The 14,538-nt window shown below is 31.1% G+C and overlaps 2 protein-coding genes across 3 annotated transcripts; one reads left to right on the top strand and one right to left on the bottom strand.

The window, feature by feature from the left end:
- Positions 1 to 5,772: 5,772 nt before the first annotated feature.
- LOC128194731 (uncharacterized) lies at positions 5,773 to 10,548 on the bottom strand. Of its 2 annotated transcripts, none has more exons than XM_052870683.1 (3): positions 9,914 to 10,548; positions 8,606 to 8,976; positions 5,773 to 5,873 (listed from the first exon to the last, which is right to left on the bottom strand). In XM_052870683.1, the coding sequence occupies exons 2-3, from the start codon at positions 8,972 to 8,974 to the stop codon at positions 5,826 to 5,828; spliced, it is 417 nt and encodes a 138-aa protein (XP_052726643.1). In that variant the 5' UTR covers positions 8,975 to 8,976; positions 9,914 to 10,548; the 3' UTR covers positions 5,773 to 5,825. The 2 variants fall into 2 exon arrangements, with proteins under 2 accessions (XP_052726643.1, XP_052726642.1); XM_052870682.1 differs by lacking the exon at positions 5,773 to 5,873 and adding an exon at positions 7,973 to 8,532.
- LOC108332535 (protein ZINC INDUCED FACILITATOR-LIKE 1) lies at positions 5,810 to 14,409 on the top strand. Its single transcript, XM_017567843.2, has 17 exons — positions 5,810 to 6,059; positions 6,404 to 6,444; positions 6,865 to 6,925; positions 7,011 to 7,113; positions 7,227 to 7,329; positions 10,556 to 10,609; positions 10,699 to 10,761; positions 11,128 to 11,177; positions 11,274 to 11,352; positions 12,247 to 12,426; positions 12,509 to 12,596; positions 12,836 to 12,921; positions 13,295 to 13,402; positions 13,539 to 13,583; positions 13,664 to 13,752; positions 13,921 to 13,964; positions 14,150 to 14,409. Exons 1-17 carry the CDS (start codon positions 5,909 to 5,911, stop codon positions 14,251 to 14,253), a joined length of 1,449 nt encoding a protein of 482 aa, XP_017423332.2. The 5' UTR covers positions 5,810 to 5,908; the 3' UTR covers positions 14,254 to 14,409.
- The last annotated feature ends 129 nt before the right edge of the window (positions 14,410 to 14,538 follow it).

The raw sequence follows: 14,538 nt of genomic DNA, 5'->3' as shown, positions 1-14,538 counted from the left end.
ATCATGAACATCAATATCCAAATCATTAATAGACAACCGAATTGGATCAAAATCAGCCACACTACCATCTTCCTTAGGTGTAGACTTTTCCACCTTATCAATATCTTCAATGGTTTGATCTCCCATGAATTGCACATCACGACTTCTAACAACTTTCTTTTCAACGGGATCATACAACTTGTAGCCAAATTCAACCTGACCAAAGCCAATGAAGATGCATTGCCTTGTCTTCACATCCAAATCATTTTCCTTTTTGAAGTTTGTTTAAAGTTCCCTCAATACAGTAGTACTCTCTTTGAAACTGACATAGCTTTTCTTTGCTCCAACCAGTGGTTCTCCTACTTGTATCTTGCATGTGCAGAAGCATCTTTTCTTTCAAAGGTTCTCCACCATTATTTGATTGTGATTTTATGGGGATTCTTGATATAGTCTAAACTAATTTTCAAATAACTTATTGTGATATTTTGGTGCAAACTGAGAAGTTACAGAAAAAGAATCAGGAGTAAGTGTAAGAACTCAGAAAATAGCCTCTTAAGAGTAGATAGATGTATTAAAGTAATGAGACTGAGAATTTGTGTTAAAATAAGCCAACCGTATAAATAGAAATTTAAAACACTCGGTTCATTAATACTTTTTATCTCTCTAAAAACATTATTCTCTACTCTTCCTCTCCCTTCCCTCTAGATTTTTCTCACTGGAGATTCATCTGATCGACGATTAGAAGCTTCCTAAACGATCCAGTCGTCAAGAGCTTTCTATCCCATCGATCAATTTCGTGTTTAGAGCTGGTAAGTTTCGTTTCCCTAGAGTCTTGTGAAATTCTGAAATTGTTAGCACATGCAAGCAACATTTCGGTTTGCATGTGTTCATCAGCTTTCTCTCCTCAATTCTGACTTCTTTCTTGGTCCTTTGGTTGGTCTCTTCTCACAAATCAGTGAGCTATAAGTGTTTTTAAGATTTTCTTTGTTGTGAGCAAATTTTCTAGAAGGATAGAAGTTGTTCGGTTCGGCTAAGAAGTAAGGGAAGCTAGTTAATTTAATTATGATTTTCTGTATATGAGATTGTTGTTTGGATGGTTACATGTGTGGGAAATTGCATGATTGATTGTTCTGCATTGATTTTATGCTTGCTGAAATCTGTGAACTGGTTGGGAGTCTTCTGAGGTGTATTATGTCATTGTTCGATTCTGGTTTTAAGGAACTGGAGAGGTGAAAAGGAGACTTTGGGGTCGGGAGAGAATTTGGTCAGAGGGGAAAATCTAGGCAAGTTTCTTTAGACCTGTTAGAACCATTAAGCCTCTCTAAAATGTGTCAAAAGTGAAAAATGGATGTTTGGTCATTGAGTGGTAATTCTGCATAATTTGGAGTTTAATATGATATGAATTTCTTTAGGATGATGTTAGAAAGGTTGAGGTATCCTTGGATAGGTGTAATTTGGTATATGAATCATGTTTGGAGGATTAGAAGTTGGGAAGTGGTAGGAATTGGTGAAGATAGTGGTTGATCATAATTCTGCAACTATTCTGCAGAATTATGCAGATCGCCGAGTGTCATTCATTGACCATTCGGCTTTCTTCTTGTGTTCGGTCTTAACCGAGTTCTACTTCTGTAGAGCTTTAGTTAATGACCGATCGGTCTTGTACTCGTATTCTGTTTGAGTCATAACGATCGTTCTTAGTGAGGTGTGTGGTCTCTTACTAGCGATCGGTCTTAGTGGGTTCTGGGATCTCTTAGTATCAATCGGTCTTAGTGGGTGTGTGGTCTCTTAGTAGCGATCAGTCTTAGTGAGTTGTTGGTCTCTTAGTAGCGGTCGGTCTTAGTGGGTTGTGTGGTCTCTTAGTAGCGATCGGTCTTAGTGGATTGTGTGGTCTCTTAGTAGTGCTCGTTCTTGTCCTAGTGCTCGACCTGGTACTTATATTCGGTCTTAAATGCGTTCGGCCTAAGTTATATGTGTTCGTCCTAAGCCATAAGCGTTCGGTCTAAATTTAGTATTTGGACTAGTGGTAGTATTCGGTCATGATGTGGTACTCATAATCCTCTAGTTTTCGGTCATTAATAGCGCTCAATTTTCTCTTCAGCTGTAGCTATTATTGACCGTTCGGTCTCCAACATTCACAGGGTGTTCGGTCTTGTTCTTATATGTTGATGATTTCTATTTGACCTATATTCTTAGTTATTCCAGTGTGTTATTTTAATTAATTGATCCAATTGCTTTGATAGCTTATGTATGCATTATCATAATAGTGTAAAAAGGAAAAGTATGGTTGATGGACATAATTTCATGATCCTCACGGAGAGGTTACATGGTGGTGCCTTTTGTTGTGATTGACCGTATGAATGGCCGGAGTGTCTTAATGGGTTTATCCTGACATTCTAATGATCATCCATGCTCAAGTAAAGAGTGATGAATCATGTGGTGAGAATAGCAAGAGGTCCTAGCCTATAGGGTATATCGTAGGTGATTTATAATGGACTAACCTGGTGTGGCAGCTGATGGGTTTCCAATTACTTCACCACACCGGTGCATAAACCTCTGAAACTTGACATTTCATACAATCCGGATGGTCAAGTCACATGGCGAGTCATTAATTGTATGATGTATTCGATCATTACCTGTATTGTGTGGTTATTCCTTGCATGCTTGAAATACTCTGTTGTTACATGCTTATGAATTGGTTTAATCAGTATGAGTAGTATGATCAATTAAATTACTCTAGCTTATCCTTGTTTTTCTGTGGTTTATCTTTGTATGTTGTTTCTCTTTTGCGATGATCACCTTAATGGTGTGAGTTTAGGGATGCGGTCTTTTTAGTGGAGCAGCTGAAGGGGGGAAAAGCAAAGCTTGTAGAATAGGTAGTTATTTTTGTTCTTCAGGTGAAATTTTTATTCACCAAATCTGTAGTTCTTGTTATATCATTATTCATGTAATGTTTTATTTTAGTAGTTTTATATTACTAAATTGGGATGTTAGATTAAGAATTTGTTTTGGATATGTATGTACAGGAGAATTATGATAAAATGTATGCTGATTTGAATTATTAAAAAGATGGCGTGAGTTTCTTGCTTAATTTATGAGGTAGCATTTCTTATAAAGTATATGCTGAGTTTCTGATATAGTGATTTTTTTGCACATATTGTTGGAAATAATATTTGTTAATGCACTTAAGAACCAGTATGTTCATGTATTGCTTAATAAAACCAGATATGAAAGTCCCATGCTTGGTATGAAATTTACTTATATACTGTTTTAATAATTTCTAATATCTCATTCTGTCATTGAAATGTGTTGTTATATATGTTTTAAGCTAATAAAAAACTTGCTTGGTGAACTTAGGACATTTTTGTTATATTGAAATTATCTTTAGCAAATGAAATAGTTTTTCCACTGTACTTTAAAGTCTTAAAAAAATTATATTTAATTTGCGGTGATTTATTGGTAATATTTATAAGTGAGAAATTAATTTATCAACTGAAAAAATTAAAAATTGGATTATGGGAGAGTAAGCCCCGTTCTGTTAGTCAAGATAGACCATGTGAATGACTGTGAAAGTGGCCAAATTCTACGGCAGGACAAGCAAAGGCTCCACACGTGTCTCAGCCCCTTGGCCCAGCGGAGCCAACTCAAGTCCAGCTCGTAGTTACCCTATAAAGGGCCTGCATTTCTGCAGAGCAGGGCCCGGGGACTTTCCTAAGCCCAGCTATTAGCATGGGCCAAATCACATCACCCCATATCCAAGAACTAACGTGTTATGGAGGCTATAGGTATATAAACATATTTAAACTTCTAATTTCTATCGATGTGGGACTTAACGATGCAAATCATATAACGAAAAAGATCTTTTGACACCGCTAAAAAAAGTTTTCTCTTTGTTTCTTGTTGCCATTGGTGTCATTTTGTGATATGATCTCCTCTCAAACTCTTCCTTCTTCATCATCCACTGCATGAAATTTTCAACGGCTTATAAATATGAAAACTTTGTAAACATTCTTATATGCAATGTTCTTAATTAGGTCAATTTTGTACACTTAATTACTTTGTAAAAGTAAGTTATTATCTTAGTCATGTATTTTCATTTTTGTTAAACTATTTCGTTTTGTAAAAGTTACTTCAAAATATAATTTTTAATTGATTAATTAGAATATAGATTTTTATATTGGCTAAAAGTTAAATTCAAAACATTATGGACTTTTTCCTATTTTTTGTCGTCACATAAGTTGGTTAAAATTTTGTTGATTGCCTTGATTCGTGTATCATGATTGGAATCACTTTTCTGACGTGCTTTTAGCTTCATTATAGATGACATATGGAGCCAAGCCAAAGTCTTCGTTCATGCATTCATTATTTTAAATATGTAGATTCCATGGCAAAGACACGTCATCAATTTTGTTTTTTTACAATATAATTATGGCATATGAATATATTAAAAGAAATAATGAGTGTTATTAGAATTATATGGTTTCTTGAGAAAGAGAACGAAAGAAGAATTATTACATGCTAAAGTGTGTTTTTGCTGAAAATTTTCGAAGTTAGGTTTTTGTTTTATTATTGTCCTTCTAATTTTAAAATTCATTATTTCTAACTAAAGAAAATATAAATACTGTTGGAAATGTAGCTCAACATTTTTTTTTCTAATTTTTGTTTCATAGTTAAAATATATTGTTTATATTAATTTTAATTTTATATATCTTTTGAAATAAAGTATATGTATCACTGTAACATGTAAAAAAAATAAAGTAGACTGTATAATTACTTTTTTTTAGATTATTTTCATTTCTTTTTCGTCACTAATGTTCAACATAATATTTTTTTTTAATTTTATACTGGCAGTCATCCTTCGTTATTAGAATATTAAGATTAATTACGGAAAATGTCTTTACGAACTTCATACACTTTTGTGATAATTTTATAGGTTATGTTGGAAAGTGAAACATAGTTGGTCAGTAAAAATAAAATTTTGTCATTTTAAAATACAACTAAAGTTGAAATGAAAGAAATAATTTGTATAAAGATAATTATGAATAATGTAATTAAGAAAAACAAATTTGATTATAAAAAAAATTGTAGCACATCCATTTATATATTATATAATCTATCCTTATATTAGAGATCTTTAACCATTGAAATGATAATTCTAAAATAGTTGGTAACATTGTTATTTATGAAAAATTGTGATTTTACAAAAACTTAAAATAAAATAAAATATTATATTTAATTGAACAAAAACTTAAAATAAAATAACAATATTCATGGTTGTTAAATAATAATATAAAAAGACTAAAATTAAAATCAATATAATAAATATTAACATATTTTATTTTTAATATAACGGAAAAACTATAATTTAGTTCTTATCGAAATTTAGAGCATGGTTGTCTAAAAATTTATCTACAAAAAATTACTATAAAAAGTGATAGAGAAAAGATACTTTCATACTCTTTAGATTATATTCCATTTGACAATCTTTTAAACTTGTTAAATAATTTATAAAATAATAATAAGATGATAAATATTTACATTATTTTTGACATATATTAAAAAAATAAAATAGTTATAAAAGAGTAAATTTTATATTTTAAAAAAATAATAAAAAATAATAAAAATAATATCAAATAAATATAAAGTATTTATTGTTAAATAAATTAATATATGTAAAATATCATTTCGTAATTTATAGCATAGAAAGAAAATGTAAAAATAGTCTTTTTTTCCAAGGTGGTAGGGTAAGGTAAAAACATAGAAATTTTGAGCAGATTTTCTCAACTGTGTGGTGATTCACTGTAGTGTTTGGCTTTAACTCTCACCCTTAATCATTGCCATTGTCAGGATCATGTTGTCTGCATAATATACTCATCATTTGGGGTGGTAGCAGTGATCTGTGTGAAAGAAGAAGTGAGGTTGTATCACAAAGATGGAAGAGGAGAGACTTCAAACTTCACCATTGTTGAAGAAAAAGTATCATGAGAACTGTCCTGGTTGTAAGGTGGATCAAGCCAAGGAGAACAAAAAGGATGTTTCCTTTATAAATCTTTCTTTCATATGGTTGGCTGTGTTGAGTGGCAGTAAGCACTTTATTTCTCTTCTAAATTTCACTTCTGGGTTGCTTTTGTTTCAGAGTGCTATAAAAATGGCTACAAATTTATCAAAACTCAACTTTTCTGCAACAAGTTAGATTTTTCACCCTTTTCATCCCAAGTTTAAACTCTAGTTAGTGTTTTTCAAACTGTATTATTCTATTTTGAAAGATGACAAAACGATCTGAGTTAATCATTCTCTTGAAGAAACTGGTCGAACTCAATGATATGGTTTCTGATCTTTCTCTTGAATATCTGAAGCTGTGTGCCTTAGTTAGAAAATGGAGTGATTATATTTCTCACTGATATTTCTCTTTTTTTACCAATTACAGCGTTGCCTGTGGCGTCACTCTTTCCCTTTGTTTATTTCATGGTGAGTTTAAATTCCTATCAATCTTAATTTTTTCAATATATTAGGTTTTGCAAGTGGTGATTTGAATCCAAGACTAGGATATTAGTATTACTGTTACCTCCTCCCATATGATGAAGATCTGATTTTAATGATACTGTTTTTTCTAAGAAGTTTCTCTGATTATGCAGGACATGTTTCTGTTTTCAATTTCAGCCTCTTAATAATGATTTGAACTTTGACTAAAAATGCAGCTTGAGCATCACTTTCTGAAAATAATAGCTTTTGTTGGTTTGATTTGCTATAAACTTCAGGTTGATCTTTTTTACCATTTCAAGAATAAACTCTGACCCCAATTCAGAGAACAGTAATTTTTCATTATATATTTTGAGTAAAAGAATGAGAATTCCTATATTGATAACAAGAAAAAATCTTTAATTTCAGGTGAAAGATTTTAACATTGCAGAAACAGAGGAAGATATAAGTACATATGCTGGTTATGTGGGTAAGATTTTTGTTTGTAGTTGAATCATGTGATGAAATACTTAGATATTGTTGGTGGTCATCATGTGACGGTGGAAACGTTGTAGGATCATCAATGATGTTTGGTAGGGCTTTGACATCAATATTGTGGGGTATGATTTCTGATCGCTATGGTAGAAAACCTGTTATCATTATTGGGATCATCACTGTGTAAGTATGCATTTCACTGAGGTTGATAGATACTTTCTTTCATGAATCACGCTATTGTTCTACAATTATGTTTTTTTCTGCTAACTATTCTCATCCTTATTCCTTCATTTCAGTGTTATTTTCAACACACTATTTGGTCTCAGCACCAGTTTTTGGATGGCTATTAGCATGAGATTTCTTCTTGGAAGTTTAAATGGCTTACTTGGACCAATAAAGGTGTTGTTTTCTATAGCTATATGCATATAGTAATTACTAAATAGGCTTAGTTACTCGGATGGTTTCACCTTTGTAATTTGTAATGTACAATTACAAATTTTGACAATAAACCAAATTTGATACCGAAATATTGGATTTGATAACCCGCTGTTAGTTCTTCTTCCACTTCTAATAAATCAAAAAGTAATATTTCACATTTTACTAAGAAGATATTAGAAAAATGAGTAAATCCATAGGTTGATGCCTCACATTTCACATTTCACATTTTTTTCAAACAGCTCTCAATTAGAACCATTGAATTCTGTTGAGTGAATCTTCCTGCACCTCCCTCACCTCATCCTGCACCCCAAAATTACTTATATACCCTTCGTTTAATTAAAAATAAAAACCGTAATTAATAAATTTAATTTTTTTAACCCCCAACCACTTTTCTAACTCCCAACCACATTCGCTTTTTATAAACCCACTGTGCACTGTTCATATTTGTTTACTGTAGCAAGTTAAATTTCTAAAGCAAATTGAGATTTGGAGGTACACCAGCAGAGCAGAGGAGGAAGAAGACTGCACTGGCGAAGGTACGCAACCGCACTTCGAAGTGCGGAAAGACTCCGCCGCACTTCGTAGTGCGTTTCTAAAATAGGGTGACGCACTTTGAAGTGCGTTGTGGTTTTTTTATTTTTTTTTTCATGTTTTGTTTAATTTTTTCTTGTTTATGGTTTATGCAAATTTTTTATTTAATGTTTTTGTAATTATACAATGCTGGGGTGGGGGTGGTGGTCTAGGTTTTGGGAGATTTTTTTATGTGAGCGTGAGGGAGAGGAAGAAGACAGTGAGTTCTGAGTGAGGTGTTGGTGTGGGTAGTAATAGGGTTTAGGCCGCACTTCGAAGTGCGTTTAGAAATTTGTAGGTGTCGCACTTCGAAGTGCGTTTTCATGTTGTCGCCGCACTTCGAAGTGCGGTTATGCATGGTTTTTTTAGTGAAATTGCTGCAGTTTTTTTTACATGTTTTTTTGATTTTTTTTTAATGTTTTTGTTATTATGTTATTATTTATAATTTAAATTTATTGTTTTATGTTAATTTTTTAATGTTTTTGTTATTATGTTATTATTTATAATTTAAATTTATTGTTTTATGTTATTTTTTGCCATTCCAAAATGCTTCAATTTTTTGTCATGGGTGACAACCTTTATCCCCCTTCGATCCTGAATACAAACATAATTATATAAAAAAAATGTAACATTTATTAAACAATTAAAATTTAGATTCATGACTAACCCGGCCTTGCCATATGGCAAATGCAACATGCTGGGTATAGTGAGTAAGTAAGGAGGTGTCATGTGGACCTCCTGGGAATCCATCATCTTCAGCTTGGTCTTCATCTTCATCTTCACCTTCACCTTCATGTTCTTGTTGATTACAGTCATGCTGCTGCTGAATATCCTCCTCTTCAACGTAATCATCCTGACTATGTCCATGCTGTAATAACTCTTCCTGCTCCTCATTATCATGCTCATGAATAACGTCCGCGCGATATTCTTCTACTCGTCTTCTACGAGCAGATGCCGTAGGTCGTCTTCTTTCATCTGATGGCTCACTATGAGAGGATGAAGCCTCACCATGATATCCACCTCTAGTTTTAACCATATCTATTAACCAATTATATTATTAACATATTATATACAAAAAAATAATTAATAATTTAATCAAAAATATTCAAACAAATAAAAAATAATATAAAAATCTAAAAAAATTACATATATAATAATTAAATTATTACAAAACATTCCAAATTAATAATTATTATTTATTTCAATAAAAAATTTAATTATTATTTTAATTTTAAAAAAAATTAAAAAAATGATATAAAATTAAATATACGAAAATAAGGGAGTCACACGTAAATGCTTTATATTTCTATATTATTTTAATACCTAGTATAAAAAAAATCTTTTTAACTAGTATAAAAAACCCATTTTAAATTAATATGTACTGATTCACATTAGTATTTACTAGTATTAATATATTACATTAGTAGTAAATACTACGTAATCATTTTAAATTAGTATATACTAGTATTAAAAAATTATTTTACATTAATATCTTCTAGATATAATATAAATAAAAAACACTTCAATAAAAAAACATAACAAAAATCATAACAAAAAAAATATAAAGAATAAAAAAAAAATATAATAAAACCCTAAACAATTCAATTCAAACGCCACTCGTATTTGTCGCAGATCGAACTGCGGCATATCCCAGCGAACCGCACTTCGAAGTCCGGTTATGTACTCTGCCGCACTTCCAATTCCGGCTACCATCTCCAGCGAACCGCACCTCGAACTGCGGCTCTAATTCGTGCCGCACATCCAACTGCGGCGCACCTCCTGCGACGCGCACTTCCAACTGCGGCGTCCACCTCCAGCGACCAGCGAACTCCAGCGACCTCCAGATCACGACCCACAACCCCAATCACTACCCAAACCCAACCAAGCACAAAACACAGACAAATCAAACAGACAAACACAACCCAACCAAGCACAAAACAGACAAACCACACAGAGAAATATATTACATACTAACCTGGACACCAGCCACGAACCCGAGCAGAGCAGCGGAGCGGATGGCAGAGACACAGAGACACAGACAGACGAAAGGACGGAGAGAAAAAGAGGGAGGAAGGAGGAGTGTAGATCTAGGGTTTGTGAAATGCGGCAGAGTGAATTGTGGCAGGGGAGGGGAAGAAGATGACTGCTTTTCAAATTTTATAATCTTTTTAATTAAATTTTTTTTTCTCTCTCTCCTCTCTCCTCGTTAACTGGTAAAAGGGCACTTTTGGAATTATATTTTTTTTTTGGAGGTGCAGGATGAGGGTGGTGAGGTGCAGGGAGAACGCCTCAATTCTGTTTGTTCTAAAAAAAATTAAATCAAAACACACTTATTTAAAAAATAAAAAATTTAAATATTTATTTAATTTTTTAAAATAAATAAAAAATACAAAAAGTACTTCTAAATTGATTTTATCTTTATCTTTTGTGACTTCATCACACTCTTAAAGTTTGTGAAAAACTAATCATAAAAACTTGATTAATAGACATTAACTAATTTGTGTATAAAATTAATTTTTTTTTTAAAAAGTGATAATCCAATCGATACACGATTACGACCATCTAAATAATTAAGTCAGATATGTATATGATCTAACAGAACATTTTCTATCAACAGGCTTATGCAACTGAAATTTTTAGAGAAGAAGATCAAGCTCTAGGACTCTCAACAGTAATCAAGTCTCATAAACTTTTGTACAATATTCCTTTAAGAAATTCTTGATTTTCAATGAGCAATTATTCAGTGTAATCTGATTTCAGGTGGTTGCTGCCTGGGGTGTAGGGTTAGTCATCGGTCCAGCGTTGGGAGGTTATTTGGCTCAGGTAACTTTTGTTGAGCTTTTAAAATATTGTAAAATCCTTGATACTTCTTTTCATCACAGTATTTATTATTGGGTATAAAGTTTCACATTGAATAAAATATATCAATATGAATTTATATATACATAAGATACTTTTATTGATACGAGACTTTTTAAAGTGATACCAAAAGTAAATCCGTGAGAACTTGATCGTGGACAATATTTTATCAGTATGAAAATCTATGTGTATGTTTATTGAATCTCCCAACATTTATAGTAATAAATTAATGTTTTTTTTAATTTATATGAATAACTCTATAGCAAAAATTTTAATTTTTTAATACTTTGGTATGAAAAGGACAAAAAATAAGTTTATGTTTTATTACAGCCAGTGTTGAAATACCCAAATGTATTTCCAGCGGATTCATTCTGGGATAGGTATGTTCACTTTTGTTGTTTGGTAATTTTGTAGAACATTTAATGTTTCTGTCTATTCATTTTGGTTGTTTTGGCAAAACGTGAATCTCTGTGCAGGTTTCCATACTTCTTGCCGTGCTTCATAATATCAGCTTTTGCGTTTGCATCAGCAATTGCTTGCATTATTTGGCTGCCAGTAAGTATTGCAAATCATCCCATATAACTTCATCAATTACTTCAATATTTTTTTTCTTATAAAATGAATGTTTTGCATAAAAAAACTAAAATACTAAGAATAAGTATTAATATATTTATTTTTAATATAATAAAAAGATTACAGTTATGGTATAAAAAAATTAATTTCATTATTTTTATTTAAATTAATATTAATATATAATTAATTTTAAATATTTTGAGAATTTTAAATTTACAAAAAAAAAATATGATCTAAGTAAATTTAATTTTTAATTTAAACGAATAATTAACATAAATTCAAAATTTTAAAAGAACAATTATATGATAATACAGATTTTTTTTTTCAATATTTTAACACAAGTATTATTTTTTATTTGATTTAGAATACATCGTTACAATATCAAATAAATAATGAATTAGTAAAACAATAAGATATAAATTGTTGACAGCTGCAAAGTTACTAATCCAAGTATTAATCTGGATTTTTGCTTCCTACTTTTTAGTCGGAGAATTGCGAACTGTGTTAGCTGGGATTTGCATTTGTCACATGTACATGCTGATAAAAAAATTATCACTTCAAGTGGAATAAATATTTTTCATACATTTATCCAAATTCATATTTTAAGATGAAATTTAAGTTAGATTAAGTTAAATTAAACTTTGATTAAATTAAGATAAGCTAGACTAAATTCCAACTCAAATCGAGTAAGATTAGATAAACAGTAAGTTAAGTTGAGTTAAATTAAATATAGATAATTAATTGAAGCTAACTCATAAGTTAAATCACATTAGAATTAAGTCAAACCGATTAAATTATCTTATATATATAGTATTAATTAATATATATATTAAGAAGGAATTTATTATTTATTGTAAAATGTTTGCATGATCGCAGGAGACCCTTCATAATCACAATGAATCCAGCAACAGTGCTGAAGTTTTGGAAATAGAAAGTTGTGGGACAGACAAAGATAAGATGATGCAGAAAAATAAAAGCATCTTTCAAAATTGGCCCTTAATGTCATCTATAATTGTATATTGTGTTTTTTCACTGCATGATGTTGCTTATCAAGAGGTAGTAGTATTTCCACTATAGGATTTTACCATTTTAACCTTCTCCCATGATACTACTAATACCATTCATTACTACCCCATAGGTTTTCTCATTGTGGGCACTCAGTCCTACAAGATTAGGTGGTTTAAACTTCACAAGTGATGACGTTGGTATTGTTCTCGCAATTTCAGGTACATTCTTCTTCTTATGTATAAAAAATAATTCTTTGAAATATAAATTTTTTACATTTACTTGATATTATTATTTTTTTTCTTTTTTATAAAAATATAAAAATGTGACTATTTTATTTTTTTTAATGTGTAAAATAAATATAAAAATATATCATGACAGTCCTCATGTATATATATCTGTCACTAACATCTTTTAACATACATTTTGCTTAATTACTAACATCTTTTAACTTCATTAGGTGTTGCTATTACAATCTACCAGCTTAGCCTCTATCGATTAGTGCAGAAAGCTTGTGGACCTGTTACTCTGGTGCAAATAACTGGGGTTAGTTTTTAACTTTTATCAGTCAACTAATTTGAATTTCTATTTCATGTTCTTGAGTATATTCAGATAAACATAAGAGCAGAGGTATCTTGACATGCAAACTTGTCAAAAACACTCGTTTGACACTCGTTTGTAATGATAAGCAAAAATGAGTCCGTATCAAATAAATATTAAAAATTAAACTGTGTCAAAATATTATTACTATAAACATAATACCAACGACATAAGTCTAACTGGTAAGATATTATAGTGATATTATTTTCAATCTAAAATCTTAAAATAATAGATTTATGAATTTTTTTGTTATTGGATGTAAAACTTGAACTCTTTCTTCAATTTGGTTGGATCATTGAAATTTTGCATTATGTTTTAGGTTTTATCCATACCTCTCTTGCAATGTTATCCTTTGATGGCAATGTTGTCTGGCTTCACTCTACAACTAGTGATCAATGTTGCCTCCATTCTGAAGAATGTAATGATTGTAAGTGCAAAACTCATTTATCAGGATGCAAGTGAACTGAAATGGCTTCACCAAACCTCAAGAAATCATTTTGGTTTTTGGGGGTTGGGTTATTTCATTGCAAAGTTTTTGATTGTATTGTTGTTGCTGGATTTAGGAGACAATTGCAACTAGTTTGTTCCTTCTGCAAAACAAAGCAGTGGTAAATCTTTGACACATTTTCTTTCAATTATTTCCAAAAGTTAAGATTGTTCTTTATGGATGCTTTGATTTGGAAAACAGGAACAACATCAAAGAGGGACAGCTAATAGTATTGCCATGACTGGTATGTCAGCATTCAAAACAATTGGTCCTGCTAGTGCTGGTGCCTTGTGAGTGTCCATTTCATTTCAAATCCTAATTCTCTTGCATATCAAATTTAATCCTATGTTCATATGAGACATGCTTCTGTCATCCATTGATTGAAATTCATGTTTTCTGCGTTACATACTTCTATAAATAAATTACTAGATTTCTAATTTTGATTTTGGTCAATGTAGATTATCTTGGTCACAAAAGCATGTTAATGGTTCTTTTCTTCCAGGTATGCTTCTTATTCCAAATGTCAAATATGAAATCCTTGGTTATTTTTGTTTCACTTATTTTTTTTTTCTTAACTAAAGCAACAACATAATATGCCATAGAAGCAAAGTCTACTCTAACATTTTTATTTGTGCTTAGTATTTTTCGACAATGCAATAGAAACTCACTTTCTACATTTAACTACAGGCACCCATATAGTGTTCCTGGCCTTGAATGTTGTTGAAGGACTTGGGATACTGTTAATGTTCAAACCGTTCTTGAGTGTGAAGAATGAAACACCATCAGAGTAGTAACCCTAATATTAATAAATTTTATATAAGGGGTCAAACATTTAGGGATAAATTCTATTAATTGATTTTTGAGAAATCATATATGTATGATGAAATGATTCTGGATGATTGTGTGTTAACATCTTAATTTAGATAATGATTATTGAGATTTTAGTACGCATGGTTTAATTTGTATTCAAAACAAGTCTCTTGTCTCGTGTATATACACACACGATAAATATGACCAAACTCAAAAGTGTATTCAATATACACTACACATTGTAACGTCATTGTGGCCAAAACTCA

Source organism: Vigna angularis, chromosome 11 (genome assembly GCF_016808095.1).
Source record: "Vigna angularis cultivar LongXiaoDou No.4 chromosome 11, ASM1680809v1, whole genome shotgun sequence".
NCBI classification, from domain to species: Eukaryota; Viridiplantae; Streptophyta; class Magnoliopsida; order Fabales; family Fabaceae; genus Vigna; species Vigna angularis.
Note: the sequence above shows the minus strand (reverse complement) of the source record. Positions and strands in the feature narration are given on the sequence as shown.